Source organism: Acomys russatus, chromosome 25, assembly GCF_903995435.1.
Source record: "Acomys russatus chromosome 25, mAcoRus1.1, whole genome shotgun sequence".
NCBI lineage: Eukaryota > Metazoa > Chordata > Mammalia > Rodentia > Muridae > Acomys > Acomys russatus.
In genome coordinates, this window is record NC_067161.1 from 34633813 (window position 1) to 34652103 (window position 18291).

Below are 18291 nucleotides of genomic sequence, written 5' to 3' on the forward strand. Positions count from 1 at the left end.
AATAGTCAAAGCACTCTTGGACAAGAGGGACAACAGAGAAGGTTATCACATTACCACAGAATGGTCTAAAAGCTACTGCATCAGAGCAGCACGGCACCGACAGAGAAACAGATACCAGATGAATGGAGCAAGGCAGAGTGTAGGAATGTAAGCATGTCCCCACTGTTACCTGGCCTCAAGGAAGGTGCTAACAACAGACAGCGGGCAGAGGACAGTCTCTGCTGTAAATTGTACACGGAAGGCTGGGAATCAGAGTATGAAAATACACACAAAAATCAACATGGGTAATGTTTAACAATGAAACTCAAACTGGACAAGGGAGCACTGGGCAACTCTGCAGTAGGCGAGAGTTTGTTTTGGGGGAGACAAGAGCCTAAAAGTATGGGGAACAAAAAACAAAAGCAGAGAAAATTACATCAAATTAAAAAGCTCTGCCCAGCAAAGAAAACAATCAAGAGAGTAAAGAGAATACAGAATGGGAAGAATATGTTGCCTACTCATTTGGCTGGGTAAACATCCAGAACACTATGAAACTTTAAAAAATGAGTGGTCTACTGAACCATGGCAGCACATGGCTTTAATCTCAGCATTTAGGAGGCAGAGGCAGGCAGATATCTGAGATTGAGGCCAGTTGGGTCTACATAGTGAGCTCTAAGACACCCAAGGCTACAGAGAGAAACCCTGTTTCCAACAAACAAACAACAAAAATCGAGTGGTCCTATAAATTAAAGAAAGGACAAATGAGCTACACAGGTACCTCTCAAAATTCAAATGGGCAGCAAACACAAAAACACAGCTATCATTTGCCATCAGTGAAATACACACCATTCGTATTATGAGAAACCATCTCACTCAGTTAGAATGACTACAGTAAAACAAAATGCTGGCTAAGATGTATGAGAAGGAACTCTCATATACTCCGGAAATCAGCCTGAAAATTCTTCAAAACAAACACAACTGGAATGGTGGCTCACACCTTTAATTCCAGCAGGTACTCCAGAGGCAGAAGCAGGCAGATTTCTGTGAGTCTACAGTCAGCCTAGACTATACAGTTTAGACCCTAACTCAAACAAGGAAGCAAAAACCAAGAATTAAAGGTAGAAAGATAGCTCAGTGGATCCCGCACTTGTGTAAGCTTGATGACCTGAACTCAATCACAGGAACCCATGCAGATAGTTGGGTACCAACTCCACAAAGTTGTTCTCTGACCTCTGCAGGGGTGCCATGGTATTTAAGTACACACACACACACACACACAAACACACACACCCCTCTTACAAACATACAAAAGCAATACATTTTTTTGAAGTTTAAAACATATTAAAACTCCAAGAAATAGGCTTACCATACTACCCAGCTATTCTACTTCCAGGTATCTATTTTCCAAAGGAAGTCAACAAACCAAAGACAGCAGCAGAAAGACAAATATTTACATGTTCCCTCATAGACAAAGCTTTAAAAATGTCCTGGAAAGATTGATGATGGTGGCACATGCATTCAATGCCAGGCTTGGGAGGCAGAGGCAGGGAGATCTCTGAGTTGGAGGCCAGTCTGGTCTATATCTCAAAGCTGCAGGCTACCCAGGGCTACATGGTGAGATCCTCCGCTGCCCCTGTCCCCCCAAATTGTGAAATAAAACACTCATCACTAGAGAAGGGGCTGGTGAGATCCCATCAGCGCATACTGCACACATGTGTGGAAATATACTGACTCCATTAATAGATAGGATTGATATGTTAATAAATCAGTAATTTAAAAATATTATTCTGATTTTTTGGGAGGGAAAGGGAGTTTCAGACAGGGTTTCTCAGCTGGGTGTGCACGCCTTTAATCCTAGCACTCGAGAGGCAGAGGCAAGTGGATCTCTGTGAGTTTGAGACAGGGTTTCTCTGTGTAGCCCTGGCTGTCTTGAAACGCAACTTTGTAGACCGTGCTGGCCTCAAACTCAGAGATTCACCTGCCTCAGCCTCTTGAATGCTGGGATTAAAGGCTCAACTACAAAAATGCTTTAGTCTCAAAATAAATAGATACTAAAAAAGAATCAGAGGACTGTACACAAAGGCCACAGTTGTTTCCCACTTTAACCCCATGGTATTAAATGCACAATAATTCACCTGTTTCAGCCTCTTACATGCTGGGACCATAGCTGGGACACACTGAGCTACCATATCAGGCTAGTAAAACCATTTTAAGAAACAATCCAGTATTCTGTAAAATCAGGGATATCCCACAACCCACTGCCACAAATACAGCTTTCTTCTATCTCTGTTAGAAGATGCCCAAAGAGTATCCACAGCAAGGTTTGTGTTAGGAGTACAAGCACAGGAGAATGGGACACAGGGATTCATGGCAGAATCCTGTACATGAGAGCATGGATGAACTACAGCCAAAGCAAAACAGAAAAGCCAAAGCAGCAAGTCCTGAAGAGCACCTGAAATGTGATGCCACTCTCAAAGCTGAACACAACACACATGACTTAAACCCAGTTTTTAAGAGCAGAGAAAGCAAACATCTTCGTTACTGTAATAGGGTGAAGAGATGGCTGAAGGCTAAGATGAGAGAGCATTTAAGTGGATGCGCCAGCCAGCGTTTAACAGTAGAGTTCTTGGACTGGTTAGGGCAGATATGCTTTACAATGTAAGCACACACTCATACATAAGAATTTTTCATTCCACGGTATATAAGAATTCTCATATACTGAAAAGACAAAAATGGGAAAAAGATGGCCACAGTGTGCCGGCTGCTACCGCCGCAGTGAGCACCGAGCAGTGAGGCACTTACTGGTCGAGTGTCTTGTAGTAGATGTCCAGGTCCTTGTTCACCAGCTCTGTGGTTCTCATGACGATCATCATCTCTCTGTACTTTTCTTCAGCATCCCGAAACTGAGGTTCTCGGAGCTCCTTTTTAAAGTGAAGAATTTCTTCTTCATAGCCTTTCTGACGCCCCAATGCCAAACTGTGGTTTCTTTTTAGAGTGTCTATGTTCTCTTCCAATTTCTGATGTTCACTAGAAAAGGGGAAATGATTAGTGAGGACCACTGTTTAGCTTTCAGCAACCTAAGCAGAAAGTCCCTTTAGAGTGCTGCCACTCTCCTCAGGGACGAGCACACAACAGAGGTTCTCCTTGTTTCCAAGACATCTGAGCTAATTCTCTTCCTCCCAAACTTCTGCAGTATTTAAGGTTCTGAGCAGCTGAGCAGATAATTTCTGTGCACCAAATAAGAACCCTGACAACACATGAGCTCCGTGAGAGGCCCTGGCGTTTAGATGCTGACCATGTAAAGGACTGCTGGGGACTCACGAGACAAAGTCACACACTCTGCTTCACAACTAAGGATGCAACAACTGCCAAGAGCGAGAAGACACCTGATAACAGGTTTCAATCAGCTTTATCTACAAATGTCAGTGTCAAATTATTTTCTACAGTAAAATTCATTAAAAAAATTTGGTCTCTATTACAAAAAGTCTAAAAATCACAATTCTGACCAAAAGGTGGTAAATACTCAAAAACTTCTGGTACTCTAGCAGATTATACAGATGTAATATATGTCTTAAATTTTTATTTATCAACCACTTATTTTTTACTTTTATATTTATTTACTTAGGTTTTTTTTTTGAGATAGAGTTTCTCTGTGTAGCCTTGGTTGGCCTGGACTTGCTTTGTAGATCAGGCTGGCCTCGAACTTAGAGAGATCCGCCTGCCTCTGCCTCCCACCACGCCTGGCTCTATTAGCCACTTATTAAGTACCCTGTATGTGCTGTGTATTGCTCACGAGCTCGTGGCACTGTCACATAGTTGTCCTGATTATTCATTTGGTTGATACTTCTGCTTTTTTCTAGTAGTGACAGGTTTGTTATGGAGCAGATATGCTTGGCCAGGTGTTGTGGCACACACCTTTAATCACAGCACTTGGGAGGCAGAGGCTACCCAGTGAGACCCTGTCTTTAAAAAGAGCTAAATCTTATTAATCATAGAAGTAATTTTGTTGTTGTTGTTGTTTAAATGTGGTTTGGGCTGGAAACTCAGCAGTTAAGAGCACAGGCTGCTCTTCCAGAGGACCCTGGTTCAATTCCCAGAACCCCACATGGTGGCTCACAATCACCTAAAGCCAATTCCAGAGGATCCAACACTGTCTTCTCGCCTCTTCATGCACTACTTGAATATGGAGCACACATATACATATAGGCAAAATACTCATAAAATAAGTTAAAAAAAATTCTGACTTGCGATGAGGTCCCAGCACTGAGAAGGGAAGTTAGACACCAGGTTCTACTCGGTAACCAAGAAGCTTTTGTGACTGATACCTGCAGGCAAAGGGAAAGTCAGTGCAGTGTGGCTGGGCATCAACCATACTGCAGGGCAGGCCCCAGGCTCAGAAGGAGTTGGCCAATCCAAATGAACTCCATGGTTTTTGTTGTTTTGAGAATAGGGTCTTTCTATGCAGATCAGACTGGTCTTGAACTCACAGAGATCTGCCTGAATTAAATGCATGTGCTACCCAGCTTCCATAGTTTTTTGTGGGCTTTTTGTTTTTTGTTTTTTGGTCTTACTGGTCTTTTTGTTCTGAGTTAATTGTGTGTATGTGTGTGGCTTTTATTTTTTGAAAGAGAAAGAATGCCTTTAATCCTATCACTTGGAAGGCAGAGGAAGATAGATTTCTGAGTTCAAGATCAGTCAGGTCTACAAAGCAAAAGCAAGTCCCAGGGACAGCCAGGGCGACATAGAGAAATGCTGTCTCAATAACAAAACAAACAAGCTGGGCAGTGGTGGTGCACTCCTTTAATCCCAGCACTCAGGAAGCAGGCTTTTTGAAATCTAGACATCCAAGGTTACACAGAGAACTTGTCTTGAAAAAAACCAAAACATAAATAAATAAATAAATAAATAAATAAATAAATAAATAAATAAATAAAAAGCTGGGGGTGGGGAAGGATCTGGGAGGGCACTCTATTGTACAACTGGGTGCTAGGAATCCAATCTGGGTCCTCTGGAAGAGCAGCCAGTGCTCTTACTATTGAGCCAGCTCTCCAGCTCCTGGTTCTTTTATAATAATAAGGACCTTTATTTGGTTTTAGATATCCTTGGTTGCTACCTGCTGGTGGGCATGGCTGGCATACCCCACCCCTACCCTGAGCTTCCCTTCCCCTACACTACATAATCCCTCCTCTTTCTGTGTCTTTCCTTCTCCTCTTTCTTTCTGTTTTCTATCTGCAAGTCCCGCCCCGCCCCGTACCCCCCAACCCCATCCCTCCCCGTCCCGTCCCGCACCCCCAACCCCCCTACCCCATCCCTCCCCTTGCATGGCAGCTGAGAGATGCTCCCAATAAACCTGCATTTATATACTATAACTTCGTCTTGCAATTAGCTCATTCTGGCTTTTCAATTATCTGGTGCTGTGACTCAGATCAACCTTCATTGAAATAAAACACTATTTTACGTTGAATTCGGTGACCAAGCCTGTAATTCCCGCCCACAGTGATGGAGACAGGAGCACCATGAGTTTGGAGCCAGGCCAGTCTGCTCAAGGAAGCCTCAAAAATAAACAACATATGGTATTTACTAAAACATACTTTTTCATTTGTAAAACTTGCATTTGTCCCATCTCCTTCAAATGTTGTTTTCTTTCTTCTTCAACTTCTTTTAGTTCTTCTCTCCTTTTTCTTAGCGTAAGGTTATCCTGTAACCACCTTTCCTGTATCTAGACATGAATATTGTATTAGATAACAAAAATAAACAAGCTACCGACAGGCATAAGGAGACTGCCTTCCTTACAACTGTGTAAACTGACCAGAGGGAGATTCAGCCAGTGGGACCCGAGGGGAGGAAGGACAGAGCAGCTTGCACTGCTCCTTCATGACCTTCACATAAGGTTGCTTCTTTGGCAGGGGATAAGCCTCTTAATAAATGAGTAGAGCATGTATTTTTGTGTACTCTCTTACTTATAAAACATTGATGTATTTGTAAAAGGTCATTAAATGTGATCATTTTATATACATATGAAACAATTATCTAAAGTGGAAAAATTAACCAGATATTATTTTTAAATTATTATATATTTTTAAGACATGGTCTTGCTGTGAAGCCCTGGCTGGCCTTGGAGCACAGAGAGCTCTGCCTGCCTCAGCCTGCTGGGATTAAAGGTGTTTTATCACCACTCTGGACCCAGATATTACATTTAATATCTACAACCTAGTAGAGATCATCTTTCCCAGGACCTCTGCTACATAGCCTGCTGATCTGAAGAGCAGAAGACTCCATTAACATGTATAATATTGATGCTCTTATGGTGTTAGTTAAAAACAAATTTTTAACAAATTGCAAAATCAATGCAAACAGAAGTCTTCCCCTACTTTATTCCCTCGTCTCTTCTGGGCCCAGACTATTAGATACTTTAGAGTACATCAGATACAATTTCTGCCTTCAGGCTGAAAAGGCAATGTGAGTTTCAGGACAGCCAGAGCTGTTACAGAGATACCCTGTCTCAAAACAAAAGCCACAGACAGAAAACAAAAAAGACACTGAATCCACTTGGCAAGCGTGATAAACAATACAAAAGCTACAACAAAGTTGGTAGTTTCCTTGGTGATTACAGCGAATTACAAGAGACAAATATTAAGGGGCAGTTTAGAGGTGACACAGAAATGTAAGGGGAATTTTTGCAGAAATTCAATGCTGTGGGAGCAGGAGGGAGAGCAGAATTTTGACAACACCTTGCTTCCAGCAGTGAAGGTTCTGGGTGGTGCTAAAGGGTTATATCCAACTGTGTTCTCAAGAACCACTATTTTCAGATTTTTATAAAATTATCAAGAAAGATGGTAAAGCTGAATGAGGTGGCACATCCCTTTACCAGAGGCAGGAGAATCTCTGTTAGTTCAAGGCCAGCCTGGTCTACACAGTGAGTTCCAGGTCATCCAGAGATACACAGTGAGACTATGATGAAGAAAGAAAAAAGTTAAGGCTACCTTTGTGCAGATTCATGAAAGGCATTATTATAAACAGCTAACGGTAGCCAAAGTGGCATGGTTATATGGCTGAGGCAACCCAAGATCCATTGTAGGCAACTGTGCTCTCTGAAGCCTCGCTGTGGAGAACCTAGTTTACTGCTTTTCATCATTAGGAATATGGAAAGGTTGCTTTAATCTAGTGTGATCTAACATTTGAGCTGACTTTGACTACACAAAAGGGCTCTTTAGTATAAAATGCTGCCACACTGTAGGGTAGGACTGACTCTTTTTTTGTTGTTGTTTTGTTTTTTTGTTTTGTAGGACTGACTCTTATGCAACATCCCTAATCTGACCACACACAGTCATCAGAAAGACAGGGACTTCTTAGGTTAGCTTCTATTGTTACTTTAGTTTGAAAGCGCAGTAGGTAAAAGGCCATGGCTTTGGAGTCAGGCATATCAAGGTTCAGATTACAATGTTCTCAATTTTTAACAGGCAAACTAACTTAAATTCTCTAAGTCTCAGTTTGCATGGAATATGGTGATAATGCCACCCACTGCGAAGGTTAAATGAGTCAGGACAGTGTTTGGCTTAGTGATTGGTTATAAAAAGCTTTGGGGTCCAATTTTCATTTGTATTGTAAGCAGTGGGAATTCTAACTACTGCTCACAAAATAAAAAGAATAAGATAATGAAAGGAAAAGGACAGGTTAGAAGTTCACCAGTATTGTTTCTCTGATGGTTTGGGCACATGTATGTGTGTGGCCACCACTACAACCTTGAGTACCACTCCTCATGGTCTGCTTCAGTATTTTTGTTTTTGAGGCATGGTCTCTCGGTGACACTGGAACTCCCCAGTAAGCAGTAGGCACAGCCTGTCTCTGCCTATGTGTACCATTACACTTGGCTTTCACCTGTGTTGTTTTGTACTGCACTAGAAACCTGACAAAATGGGGAGAGCGTATTACAATTCTTTTTTTTTTTTTTTTTTTGGGTTTTCCGAGACAGGGTTTCTCTGTGTAGCCTTGGACATCCTGGACTCACTTTGTAGACCAGACTGGCCTCGAACTCACAACGATCCGCCTGCCTCTGCCTCCCAAGTGCTGGGATTAAAGGCGTGCGCCACCACGCCCGGCTTTTATTACAATTCTTATGTCAGATCACCTCTACTTTCCTTCGGATATACTCCTTCCTTTACCTAAAGAAGGGAGGCAGATTAGATTTCAAACTACTTCTTGAGGATAAAACTTAACAAGACTTAAACATGTAACACATGAGTTTCCAGCCTCAGAGCTCAGCTGACAGAGGAATGCGTACAGCTCACCACTTCTGACTTCCAGAGAGAAAGGGCCAACAGACATGTGAGGGGGATTCATTAGAACAGTTGACTCAGACAATACAGAAGGCAGGGAAGCTCATGATGAGTGAGTGGTCTATAAACTCAGCAACCCCAGGGTGCCAGAAACACAGCTCAGCTCGGCCTGAGAAACCGAGGGTTACTGGTCCAAGTCCTGGAATCTTTTTTCTTCCTGCGTCTACCACTCTAGTGTTGGGATTACATGTGCAACACACGCACAGTTTATGCAGCGCTAGTGATCACTTCAAGGCATCCTGCATGCTAGGTAAGTACCCCAACTGTGCTACATCTCCAGCCCAAGAGCAAAAGGAGCATGTGCCACAGGGCTGGAGAGATGGTCTAACAGAGCCCTTGCTATTCTTGCAGAGGATGGCGTTTGGTTCCTGACACCATGTTGGTTAGCTCACTCCAGTTCTAGGGAATCTGATGTCCTCTTCCTGGTCCCTGCAGGCATGTACATTCTCATGTACACACACACACACACACACACACACACACACACACACACACACACACACACACAAAATAAATCTTTTTAAAAAATGCTTTTAGCTCAAGAGACATGAAAGAAATCCTTTTCTCTCCTTTTCTGTCCTATCCAGGTTCCCAGCCAATTGGAAGGTGCCTGCTCACTCTGCAAACAGACATTCCAGAAACATGTACTAGGTCTGGCAGATTATTCCTATATTGATATTCCACATATGAAATGCCTAGGCGTGGTTTTACATGTCAGTAATCCCAGAACTTGGGAAGTGAAGACAGGAGGGTCAGGAGTTCAAGGTCCTCAGCAACCCAACTAGTTACAGGTTAGCCTGGACTGAGACCCTGTCTCAAAGAAACAGTAAAAAAAAATTCTTGGTGCTACAACCACATACCCAGTAGAAAGCTGATCTGGCTAATCCTCAAAGGCTAAGTGTTTTACCCATAAATGATATCCCCAAAACTTCAAAGAAAATTTAACTATCATGTACAACAAAGTAATTAAAGCAAACAGCAAATCTGACCTAAGACAACAGGAACAAGTCAGGCAGTGGTGGCTCACACCTTTAATCCCAGCACTGAGCAGGCAGAGGCAGGCCAGTCTTTGTGAGGTAAAAGACAGCCTAATCTACAGTTTGAGTTCCAGGACACAGAGAGACTCCGTCTTGAAAAACCAAGCCAACCAAACAAACAAAAGACAGTAAGAAGAGAAAAAAGATTTTGTTTCAAAAATACTAATTACCATGCTTGCCATTTAAGGCATGTTGAAAATAACATCTCAATGTACTATTTAACTTTTTTAGTTTTTTGAGACAGAGTTTCTCTGAGTAGCACCCACTGTCCTGGAACTTGCTCTGTAGACGAGGCTGGCCTAGAAATCCAACTGCCTCTGCTGAGATTAAAGGCATGGGTCCAATGTCAGGAAAGGATAACTGTCTCAATCTAACTTTAATTATACTGTAGAAATTACTTTTCTTAATAAAGAAAATGATACACATACCAACTCCAAAATGACTTAAAATTACATTTTCCTTATAGATGACTTTTAAGAATACATTGGAGCCAGGTATGGTGGCATGTGCCTTTAATCCCAGAACTCAGGAGGCAGAGACTGGTGGATCTCTGTGAATCCAAGGCAGCCTAGTCTACAAAGTGAGTCCAGGACAGCCAAGGCTACACAGAGAAACCCTGTCTCAAAAAACAAACAAACAAACAAAAACACGGAACTTAGTCCTGTGCCTACTTCATAATGAGACCTGCCTAAAAATTTTAAAAGCCTTTGAGTTAATATGTAAGATCAAAATACACTAACCGAAAAGATAGAGAATAATATAAATGCAAGATACATATATAAATTTGTATATATAAAACATGAACACATAAACCTACACTTACCTGTCTGTGTATCTGCTGACAGAGAAACAAAACACTCCAAGATCAAGCAAGAATCTAATAGTAACAAGATCCAGGAAGAAGACTGGGAGTAGGAGGAGGGAGATACTTTTATTTTTTAAAAAAATCTTTAGCTTTAAGCTTTCTTTCCTTTTAGATGGGATATCACGTATAGCTTTAGCTGGCCTAGAACTCAGGATATAGTATCAGGCTGACCCAAATGCAGAGATCTACTTGCCTCTGCCTTCGGAGGGCTGGGTGTGGTGACACCATCTTAAACCCCAGCACTTGGGAGGCATGGACAGACCGATGATCTCTGTAAGTTCAAGGCCAGCCTGGTCTACAAAGCAAGTCCAGGACAGCCAGGGCTCTGTTACAACGAGAAACCTGTCTTAAAAAACCAAAATAAAAAAATAAAAATGAAAAATAAAGAAGAGGGGCTGGAGAGATGGCTTAGCAGTTAAGAGCACTGACTGCTCTTCCAGAGGACTCTGGTTCAGTTCCCATCAACCACATGGTGGCTCATAACTGTAATTCCAGTTCCAGGGATCCGACACTCTCATACAGACACACACACAGCAGAAAGACTACAATGCACATAAAATAAAAGGAATTTTTTAAAAAGCGCATTATTTTCATCTGTTTGCATTTCCATCCATTCTAACTACTATTATAATAAAATGTGCTATAGAAATAGTGCCATGGCGCCATGAGCAGAGAGCCCTATAGAAATAGTGCCATGGCGCCATGAGCAGAGAGCCCTATAGAAATAGTGCCATGGCGCCATGAGCAGAGAGCCCTATAGAAATAGTGCCGTGGCGCCATGAGCAGAGAGCCCTATAGAAATAGTGCCGTGGCGCCATGAGCAGAGAGCCCTATAGAAATAGTGCCATGGCGCCATGAGCAGAGAGCCCTATAGAAATAGTGCTGTGGCGCCATGAGCAGAGAGCCCTATAGAAATAGTGCCACAGTGCCATGAGCAGAGAGCCCTATAGAAATAGTGCTGTGGCGCCATGAGCAGAGAGCCCTATAGAAATAGTGCCACAGTGCCATGAGCAGAGAGCCCTATAGAAATAGTGCTGTGGCGCCATGAGCAGAGAGCCCTATAGAAATAGTGCCACAGTGCCATGAGCAGAGAGCCCTATAGAAATAGTGCTGTGGCGCCATGAGCAGAGAGCCCTATAGAAATAGTGCCACAGTGCCATGAGCAGAGAGCCCTATAGAAATAGTGCCGTGGCGCCATGAGCAGAGAGCCCTATAGAAATAGTGCCACAGTGCCATGAGCAGAGAGCCCTATAGAAATAGTGCTGTGGCGCCATGAGCAGAGAGCCCTATAGAAATAGTGCCACAGTGCCATGAGCAGAGAGCCCTATAGAAATAATGCTGTGGCGCCATGAGCAGAGAGCCCTATAGAAATAGTGCCATGGCGCCATGAGCAGAGAGCCCTATAGAAATAGTGCCATGGTGCCATGAGCAGAGAGCCCTACCTTTTGTGTGTCAATATCTTGCCTCATGGTTCCCATTTCTTTATTTATCTTTTCTTTGTGTTTGTCACATTCATTTAGTTGAATTACAACTTTATTAAGTTCAGTTTCTTTTTGCTAAAGAAAAAAAGAGAGAAAAAAATCATTAAGTGTATAAAATAAAAACAAACAAACAAATGATAATTTTGTATTAAATTACCTTCTTATAGTCATCTTTTCCATCTTGAATATAATTCTCTATGTCTTTCATGTAACCATAAATATTTTTAACTTTCTCTTTGATATCATTGATCTGTGGAAAAACATTTATTAAATTTATACACAACAACACAAAACCAAAATCAAAAATTTACATTAAATGAGCTGAACATGGTAGTATATGCTTATAATCTTCGTACTTGGGAGGCAGGCTGAAACAGGAGGATCACCACGACTTCAAGGCTAGCCTGGTCTACACATCAAGTGCCAGGGCAGCCAGAGCTACATAGTGAGAGTCTGCCTCAAGAACACAAACAATGGCTAGGTGGCGGTGGAGCACACCAGTAATCCAAGCACTTGGGAGGCAGAGGCAGGTGGTCTCTGTGAGTTGGAAGCCAGTTAGATCTACAGAGAGAGTTCCAGGACAGCCACGGTTCTTGTTATACAGAGAAACCATGCCTTGGAAAACAAAAACAAGACAAACAAACAAGTAAGCAAGCAAACAAGTAATCTTTTAAATCACCAGGATGAGACTAGGGCATCAGTGAGAGAGCATAATGAAACACTGGTTTAGAAGTTAGAAACCAGAAGCTGAGAGTTGTTCGTTAAGGATGTGGCCCCTGGTAGGTCAACTATACCCTAGTGGATGGCTCCACGGCCATCAGCACATGACTGGTCCAAACTGGGCTTGGTGGGTTAGAATGAGAAGAAAAGAAGGACGTGAAGAGTGAAGGGGGAACGGGAACGGGTGGAGGAGGGAGAAGGTGATGTGGTCAAAATACATTATATGATATATAAAATTCTCAAAGGGGAAAACACTGCTTTTAAAAAGAACACTGAAACTAAATGTTCCATGTTCCAACACAATCAAATTTATGTCAGATAATCTCTTATCAATGGGAAAGGATTAGTTTCATTTTTTTGTTTTTTGAATACCTAGTCTCAATTCTTCTGTCTTAGCTCAAGAAGCAAAAATTTATTTTTAAAGTTTTAAGTTTTTAATTTTAATGTTTATTCAAGATTAAATTAAAACTTAATTTTGACTCATCATCAAAATTTTATCATAGCTCACTTGCTATGCTAACCTTAGGACCTGATTCAGATTCCCAGCAGCCATGTTTAAAAAAAACAAAGCTGGGCACGGTCATGTGTGCCTGTAGCCTCAGCAATGAGGAGACAGGAGGACCCTGGAAGCTCACCAGGCAACTCCAGTGAGGGCTCTGCCTCAACAAGAGAAGCTGGAGAGCAACACAGGAGGAGCTCTAGCTCTCCAGCTCTTGTCTGTGTACACACGCATTGGACACGCACACGTGAATACTCAGGGGGATGCCACATGCACTCAGGTGCTGTCACAAGGGCTGAGGGTGTAGTGTGGAGATAAGAGTGCTACTCTAGCATTCACAAGGCCCTAGGTCAATGTTCAGCACTGAAAAAAAAAAAGGAAAGTAGTATCACAAACCTGAAGATACTCTTTATCTTACAAGTTATTAATTTATGAGAAATAATAGTGCTATGAATGTTTAACACAGACATTGGGTAAGTAAAACACATAAACAAGAACTTACTTTATCCTGAGCTGTTTTGTTACTTGTATTTTTTCTGTGGATTAATTCTTCTTTTTCCTGCTGGAATTTTTCCAGTGTTGACTCCAAAGGGTGTATTTGCTCTTTAGCATCCTAAACACACACACACACATACACAAAACCAGACCAGTCACATAACACTCCATTATCTTATTTCAGATGCCAGGCTCCAAAGCCTTAATAAAACATGTCCCTGCCAGACAGTGGTGGCACACGCCTTTAATCCCAGCACTCGGGAGGCAGAGGCAGGCGGATCTCTGTGAGTACAAGGCCAACCTGGTCTACAAAGTGAGTCCAGGGCAGCCAAGGCTACACAGAAAAACCCTGTCTCAAAAAACTGAAAAATAAATAAATAAATAAATAAATAAAACATGTCTTGGTGTCAGGCTTTAATACTTATTTCATCTTAACAGGGTCATGAAGATGGCACCAATATTTTTATAAACATTTCAGAGGCAAACAGGCACAAACAATTAACTTGTTCAAGATCATAAAAGTACACGAAGTAGATATTAGCTGTAAAGTACAGGATGCTACAATCCACAGACCCAAGGAAGCTAAGTAACAGGAGGGCTCAGGGAGGGATGCTTGACTGACACTGAGAAGGGGAACTAGAGTAGACATCAAGGATTGGAGATGGGGATGAGGACAGGACACGAGGACGGCTGGATGGAGAAGCAGGTGAGGATGGGAACAGAAGGGATCAGGTGTGGGGAGAATGAAGGAGAGAGTCCTGGAAGAGACAGCTGGAACTGGGAAGGCAATCTCTAGAAACTAGGGCAATGGACACTCCCTGGAACCTGTGAGGGTGACCTAGTTAAGCAGATATGGAGCCTGACCCAGCCATCTCCTGTAATCAGGCAAGACTTCCAATGGAAGGATCGGGACACTGACCCAGCCACAAAGCCTTAGACCTTCTTGCATGGATTTTCAAGAGTTCAACAAGGGCCTATGTCAGCTCCACATGCTCAAAGACTAGACAGGGTTATTCAACTCAATTTATCGTTTATTTTTATTTCATGTTTTACCTGCATTTATGTCTGTGAAGGTGTTGGATCCCCTGGAACTCGTGTTCCAGATAGTTGTGAGCTGCCACGTAGGTGCTGGGAATTGAACTTGGGTCCTCTGGAAGAGGAGCCAGTGCTCTTAACCACTAAGTTATCTCTCCAGCCTCTAACATTCTTTTTCACATGTTAGCTAAGCAGTTATTTTCATGGTAATAACAGCATACTGACTGATGGTTGTGTACCCACACTTATTCTGGAAGAGGACTTTCAAATGGTAAACTATTAAACTATTCAGAGGTCCCTTTTAACACTGCTATTATACACATGCACATGATAACTACAGTTTAAAACAATGAACCTTGAAATCTTGTAATATGTTCTGAACCTACAAAGGTTACGGGTAGACACAGACATTCATTTGTGACTTCAGCACTGGGGTTTTCTCATGGTGTGGTGGAAAGCCAAATGCCTCTCTGTCAGAAGATCTTTCTTGAGAATCAATTTTTTGCTTCCTTTGGGCAACCATGGGACATCCTGAAACTCCAGTTTCTTTGTTACAAAAAGGGATAATAGACTTGTTATATAGGGCTGAGAGACAATATTTTAAGTAAAAACCATTATAACTTGTCAAGGTATTATTTTATTATAAACCCAAATTACTTAATCCAAAATTATTTAAGAAATAAAGGAACATTTGTAGCAATTACTGCTAAATAGATTGGGTAACTTGTGTAGTGTTTACTGAATGAGGACCTTTCTTTGATTTACTGAGCTAAAGCCAGCAGGTGCATTTCAGCGCCTGTGGCATCTCCACACCTGCTCACTGTACTGGCAGGTGGTCTGACATAACATGAGGGATGGACTGGAAACAGTGCGAACACATGGGTGTCTGCCATGGATGCAAAGCTTGGGGACAAGAATACACAGTTTTGTAGCCATCAATGGACCACTTCTAGTAACATGAAATGCATACCTAGCCAGACGCTTCATTTTTTTTTTCCTTAACTACAGCAACTTTATTGATTTGAACAGCAAACTGACCAGACAGACTCAGGAGCTGATAGTGTGACTCTTCAGAATAAACAGGTTTTAAACTCAAAACCCACAAGCAATATATGTAAGATAGCATCGTGAGACTGAAACCCACATGCAGGTGGGCCATCTGAGACTGCACAAGAAGAAACAGTAACAGGCTGGGTTCTTAATGGAAACCCAAGTCATAAGAAAAGAAAGACACAGAACATATCTGTGTTCTTGACTTGATCTTAAATCCAAGGACCAGCAAATGGGTGACTTAAGATGGAGGTACTCATGCCAACCTTCATACTTTCTATTTTCATTCCTGTTATTGCATTTCTCAGATTGTGATGAATTTTAGAAACCTGACCACTGATGAAAGTCATCTTAAATTAAATCTTTAATGACCAGGGCATGGCAGGAAATTCTCAACATTTCTGTGCATTGATTCTAGGTTATAATGCAAGGAAAACAGGAATTTCTAACCCTAAAATTGTTTTTGGCCGATACTTGATTCTTTCACATGACTCAACTCTTTTTTTCCCAAATTCTTACTTATTAATACCCACTCTGCCACTCAGAAATCACACGAAGAATCACGTAACACTTTCACTTGATTTTCACAGTAACTGTAATTATGCCTCTTAGACTAATAATGAGAATTTTGTGTCTGAACTAACTTAGAAAACAACACGTGTACACATTCCTACCTTTATCTCTCTGTATAAAGACTGAACTTCAGTGGATAACTCCACAGTCTGCTCCTCCATTTGCTGACGACGTTGCAAGTTCGTGGAGATCTGCAGTTTCTCTGATTTCAGCTCATTTGTTTTACTTTTCAGGTGCTGAATTTGTTCCTGTTGGTCCTGTATAAGCTTACGGTTCAATTCTATCTTACTGGAAACTGAACAGAAACACAACGGACGATTCGGTGGCTAACAGGTGGGCATAGAAAACACTGCTATCATCCTTTGAGTTCTGGTAGTGTATAGAATTCAAACGCTGAATTCTGGGGGCTCCACTGCATGCAACAAAGACATCCTGTTTGCTGGCTACTCTCAGGTGAAGCTCACGGGGCAGGTCTGACTGAGAAAGAGCCCAGCTGGTCTAACCATCTATAATTCCAAGTCTCCTGCACAAGGCAAAGAAACCAGGAAGTGATACTGGAGAGAGGAGAACGCATCACTGTGGGCTATTCCATAGAGTGGGTATGAGTTCACTATGAAATGCACGTGGAGCAGCACTGAGGTCTCTGTGAGTTGTGAGCAAAGAGATGACATTACCTGTATCTAGTTTGTGTTGCTTCTCTTGTTTTTCCTGGTTAACCTGCTGCACAGTCCGATCCAAGTCTACCCCCTGCAGCTTAGCTGCCTGCTGTGCAATCTTCCTTTCAACATCTTTCAGCTCCATCTTAAGAACAGAACAGTTACTTCTAAGAGACTTACTGCATTATCACGATGCAAACCCTTTTAAAGCCAAGTTTAATAGGATAAAAAGTGAAATTAAGTTCTAATACTTCAAATAAGGTAAATGAATTATACCTCAATTTCCATAGTTTATGAACACTTTAAGCCTAAGAATGTATACAAATTAGTTGTCTGCACATGAAAATTAGCTACTATATAGTGTGTATATGTATGTATATATACTATCTATATATCTAAATAGAGAGAGAGAGAAAGGGGGGAGGGGACAGGGTCTCACTGTGTAGTCCAGGCTGGCCTTGAACTTACAGAGATCCACCTGCCTCTGCCCAGCTATTTTTTTTTTTTTTTAAGATTTATTATTTACACAAAATCCACCCGCACGTGTGCCTGTCTGCACAAGAAGGCACCAGATCTCATTACAGATGGTCATGAACCACCATGTGTTTGCTGGGAATTGAACTCTGGCCCTTTGGAAGAGCAGACAGTGCTATTAACCTCTGAGCCATTTCTCCAGCCCATCAGCTACTGTTTTTAATACACTTACATTTCACATTCAAGTCCCCAGATGAATTTTATTCTGCTTTAAACTGCAATAAGCTTACCTGGAACCTCTCCATAATGGTAACATCTGTCAGGCATACTTTAGCACTTTCTTCTTCAGGCATTATTGTACCCAAGAGTGTTTCTTGTTCTTCTATGTCGTTCTTTACGCGTTGTATGTCTCTATTGACACTCTGTAGTTTGTTTCTTAATTCTGGTATTTCCTTCTCCTTCAAATCAATTATGCTCTGCCTTAAGAGAAAACACAGTGAAAATCAATCCAGCTGATGTTTTCTTATAGTTAAAGTGAGGCTATGTGTTTGGGCAAGAACAGCACGGAAGAGCTGTTACCTCTTTCTAGGACATCCTGTCAGTAGCTCAGTGATGCCAATATGTCTATTACTTGTGATGTTCATTGTATTTGCTTGGTTATAGTAGTATTAGCCATGTTTCTCCACTGTAAAATGGCTACTTTGCCCCCTTTGTATTTAAAAAAAATGTCTTAAGAGTGATACATTGAAACTACGTGTACATCCTGTTTTTCAAACATCTATTTCTACTAATGCTAGTAGCTGTTGATAATTTGTTTGTTTGTGTGGTTGGTTGGTTAGTTTTGTTTGTTTTTTCGAGACAGGGTTTCTCTGTGTAGACTCAATTTGTAGACCAGGCTGGCCTTGAACTCACAGTGATCCACTGCCTCTGCCTCCCAAGTGCTGGGATTACAGGTGTGAGCCACCGTGCCCTGCTGTTGATAATTGTTTGTAATAATTATTACTGGGTGTTGCCAAGCAGAGATACTTTACAAATTAACTGCATTCATCAAAAGTTTCAAGGTCATGAAAGAGACAGGTGGATACACTGTT

General features: G+C 41.8%; 1 protein-coding gene across 1 annotated transcript in view; it reads right to left on the reverse strand.

Annotated features, from left to right (window-relative positions):
* Rad50 (RAD50 double strand break repair protein) overlaps positions 1-18291 on the reverse strand; it is a 60487-nt gene that overhangs the window by 17615 nt on the left and 24581 nt on the right. The window contains exons 14-21 of the mRNA XM_051168038.1: positions 17491-17680; positions 16745-16871; positions 16172-16365; positions 13420-13530; positions 11856-11948; positions 11660-11773; positions 5571-5698; positions 2782-3006 (exon numbers count right to left, since the gene is read on the reverse strand). Of these exons, the coding sequence (XP_051023995.1) occupies positions 2782-3006; positions 5571-5698; positions 11660-11773; positions 11856-11948; positions 13420-13530; positions 16172-16365; positions 16745-16871; positions 17491-17680 (1182 nt within the window). The remainder of the gene's footprint in view (positions 1-2781; positions 3007-5570; positions 5699-11659; positions 11774-11855; positions 11949-13419; positions 13531-16171; positions 16366-16744; positions 16872-17490; positions 17681-18291) is intronic.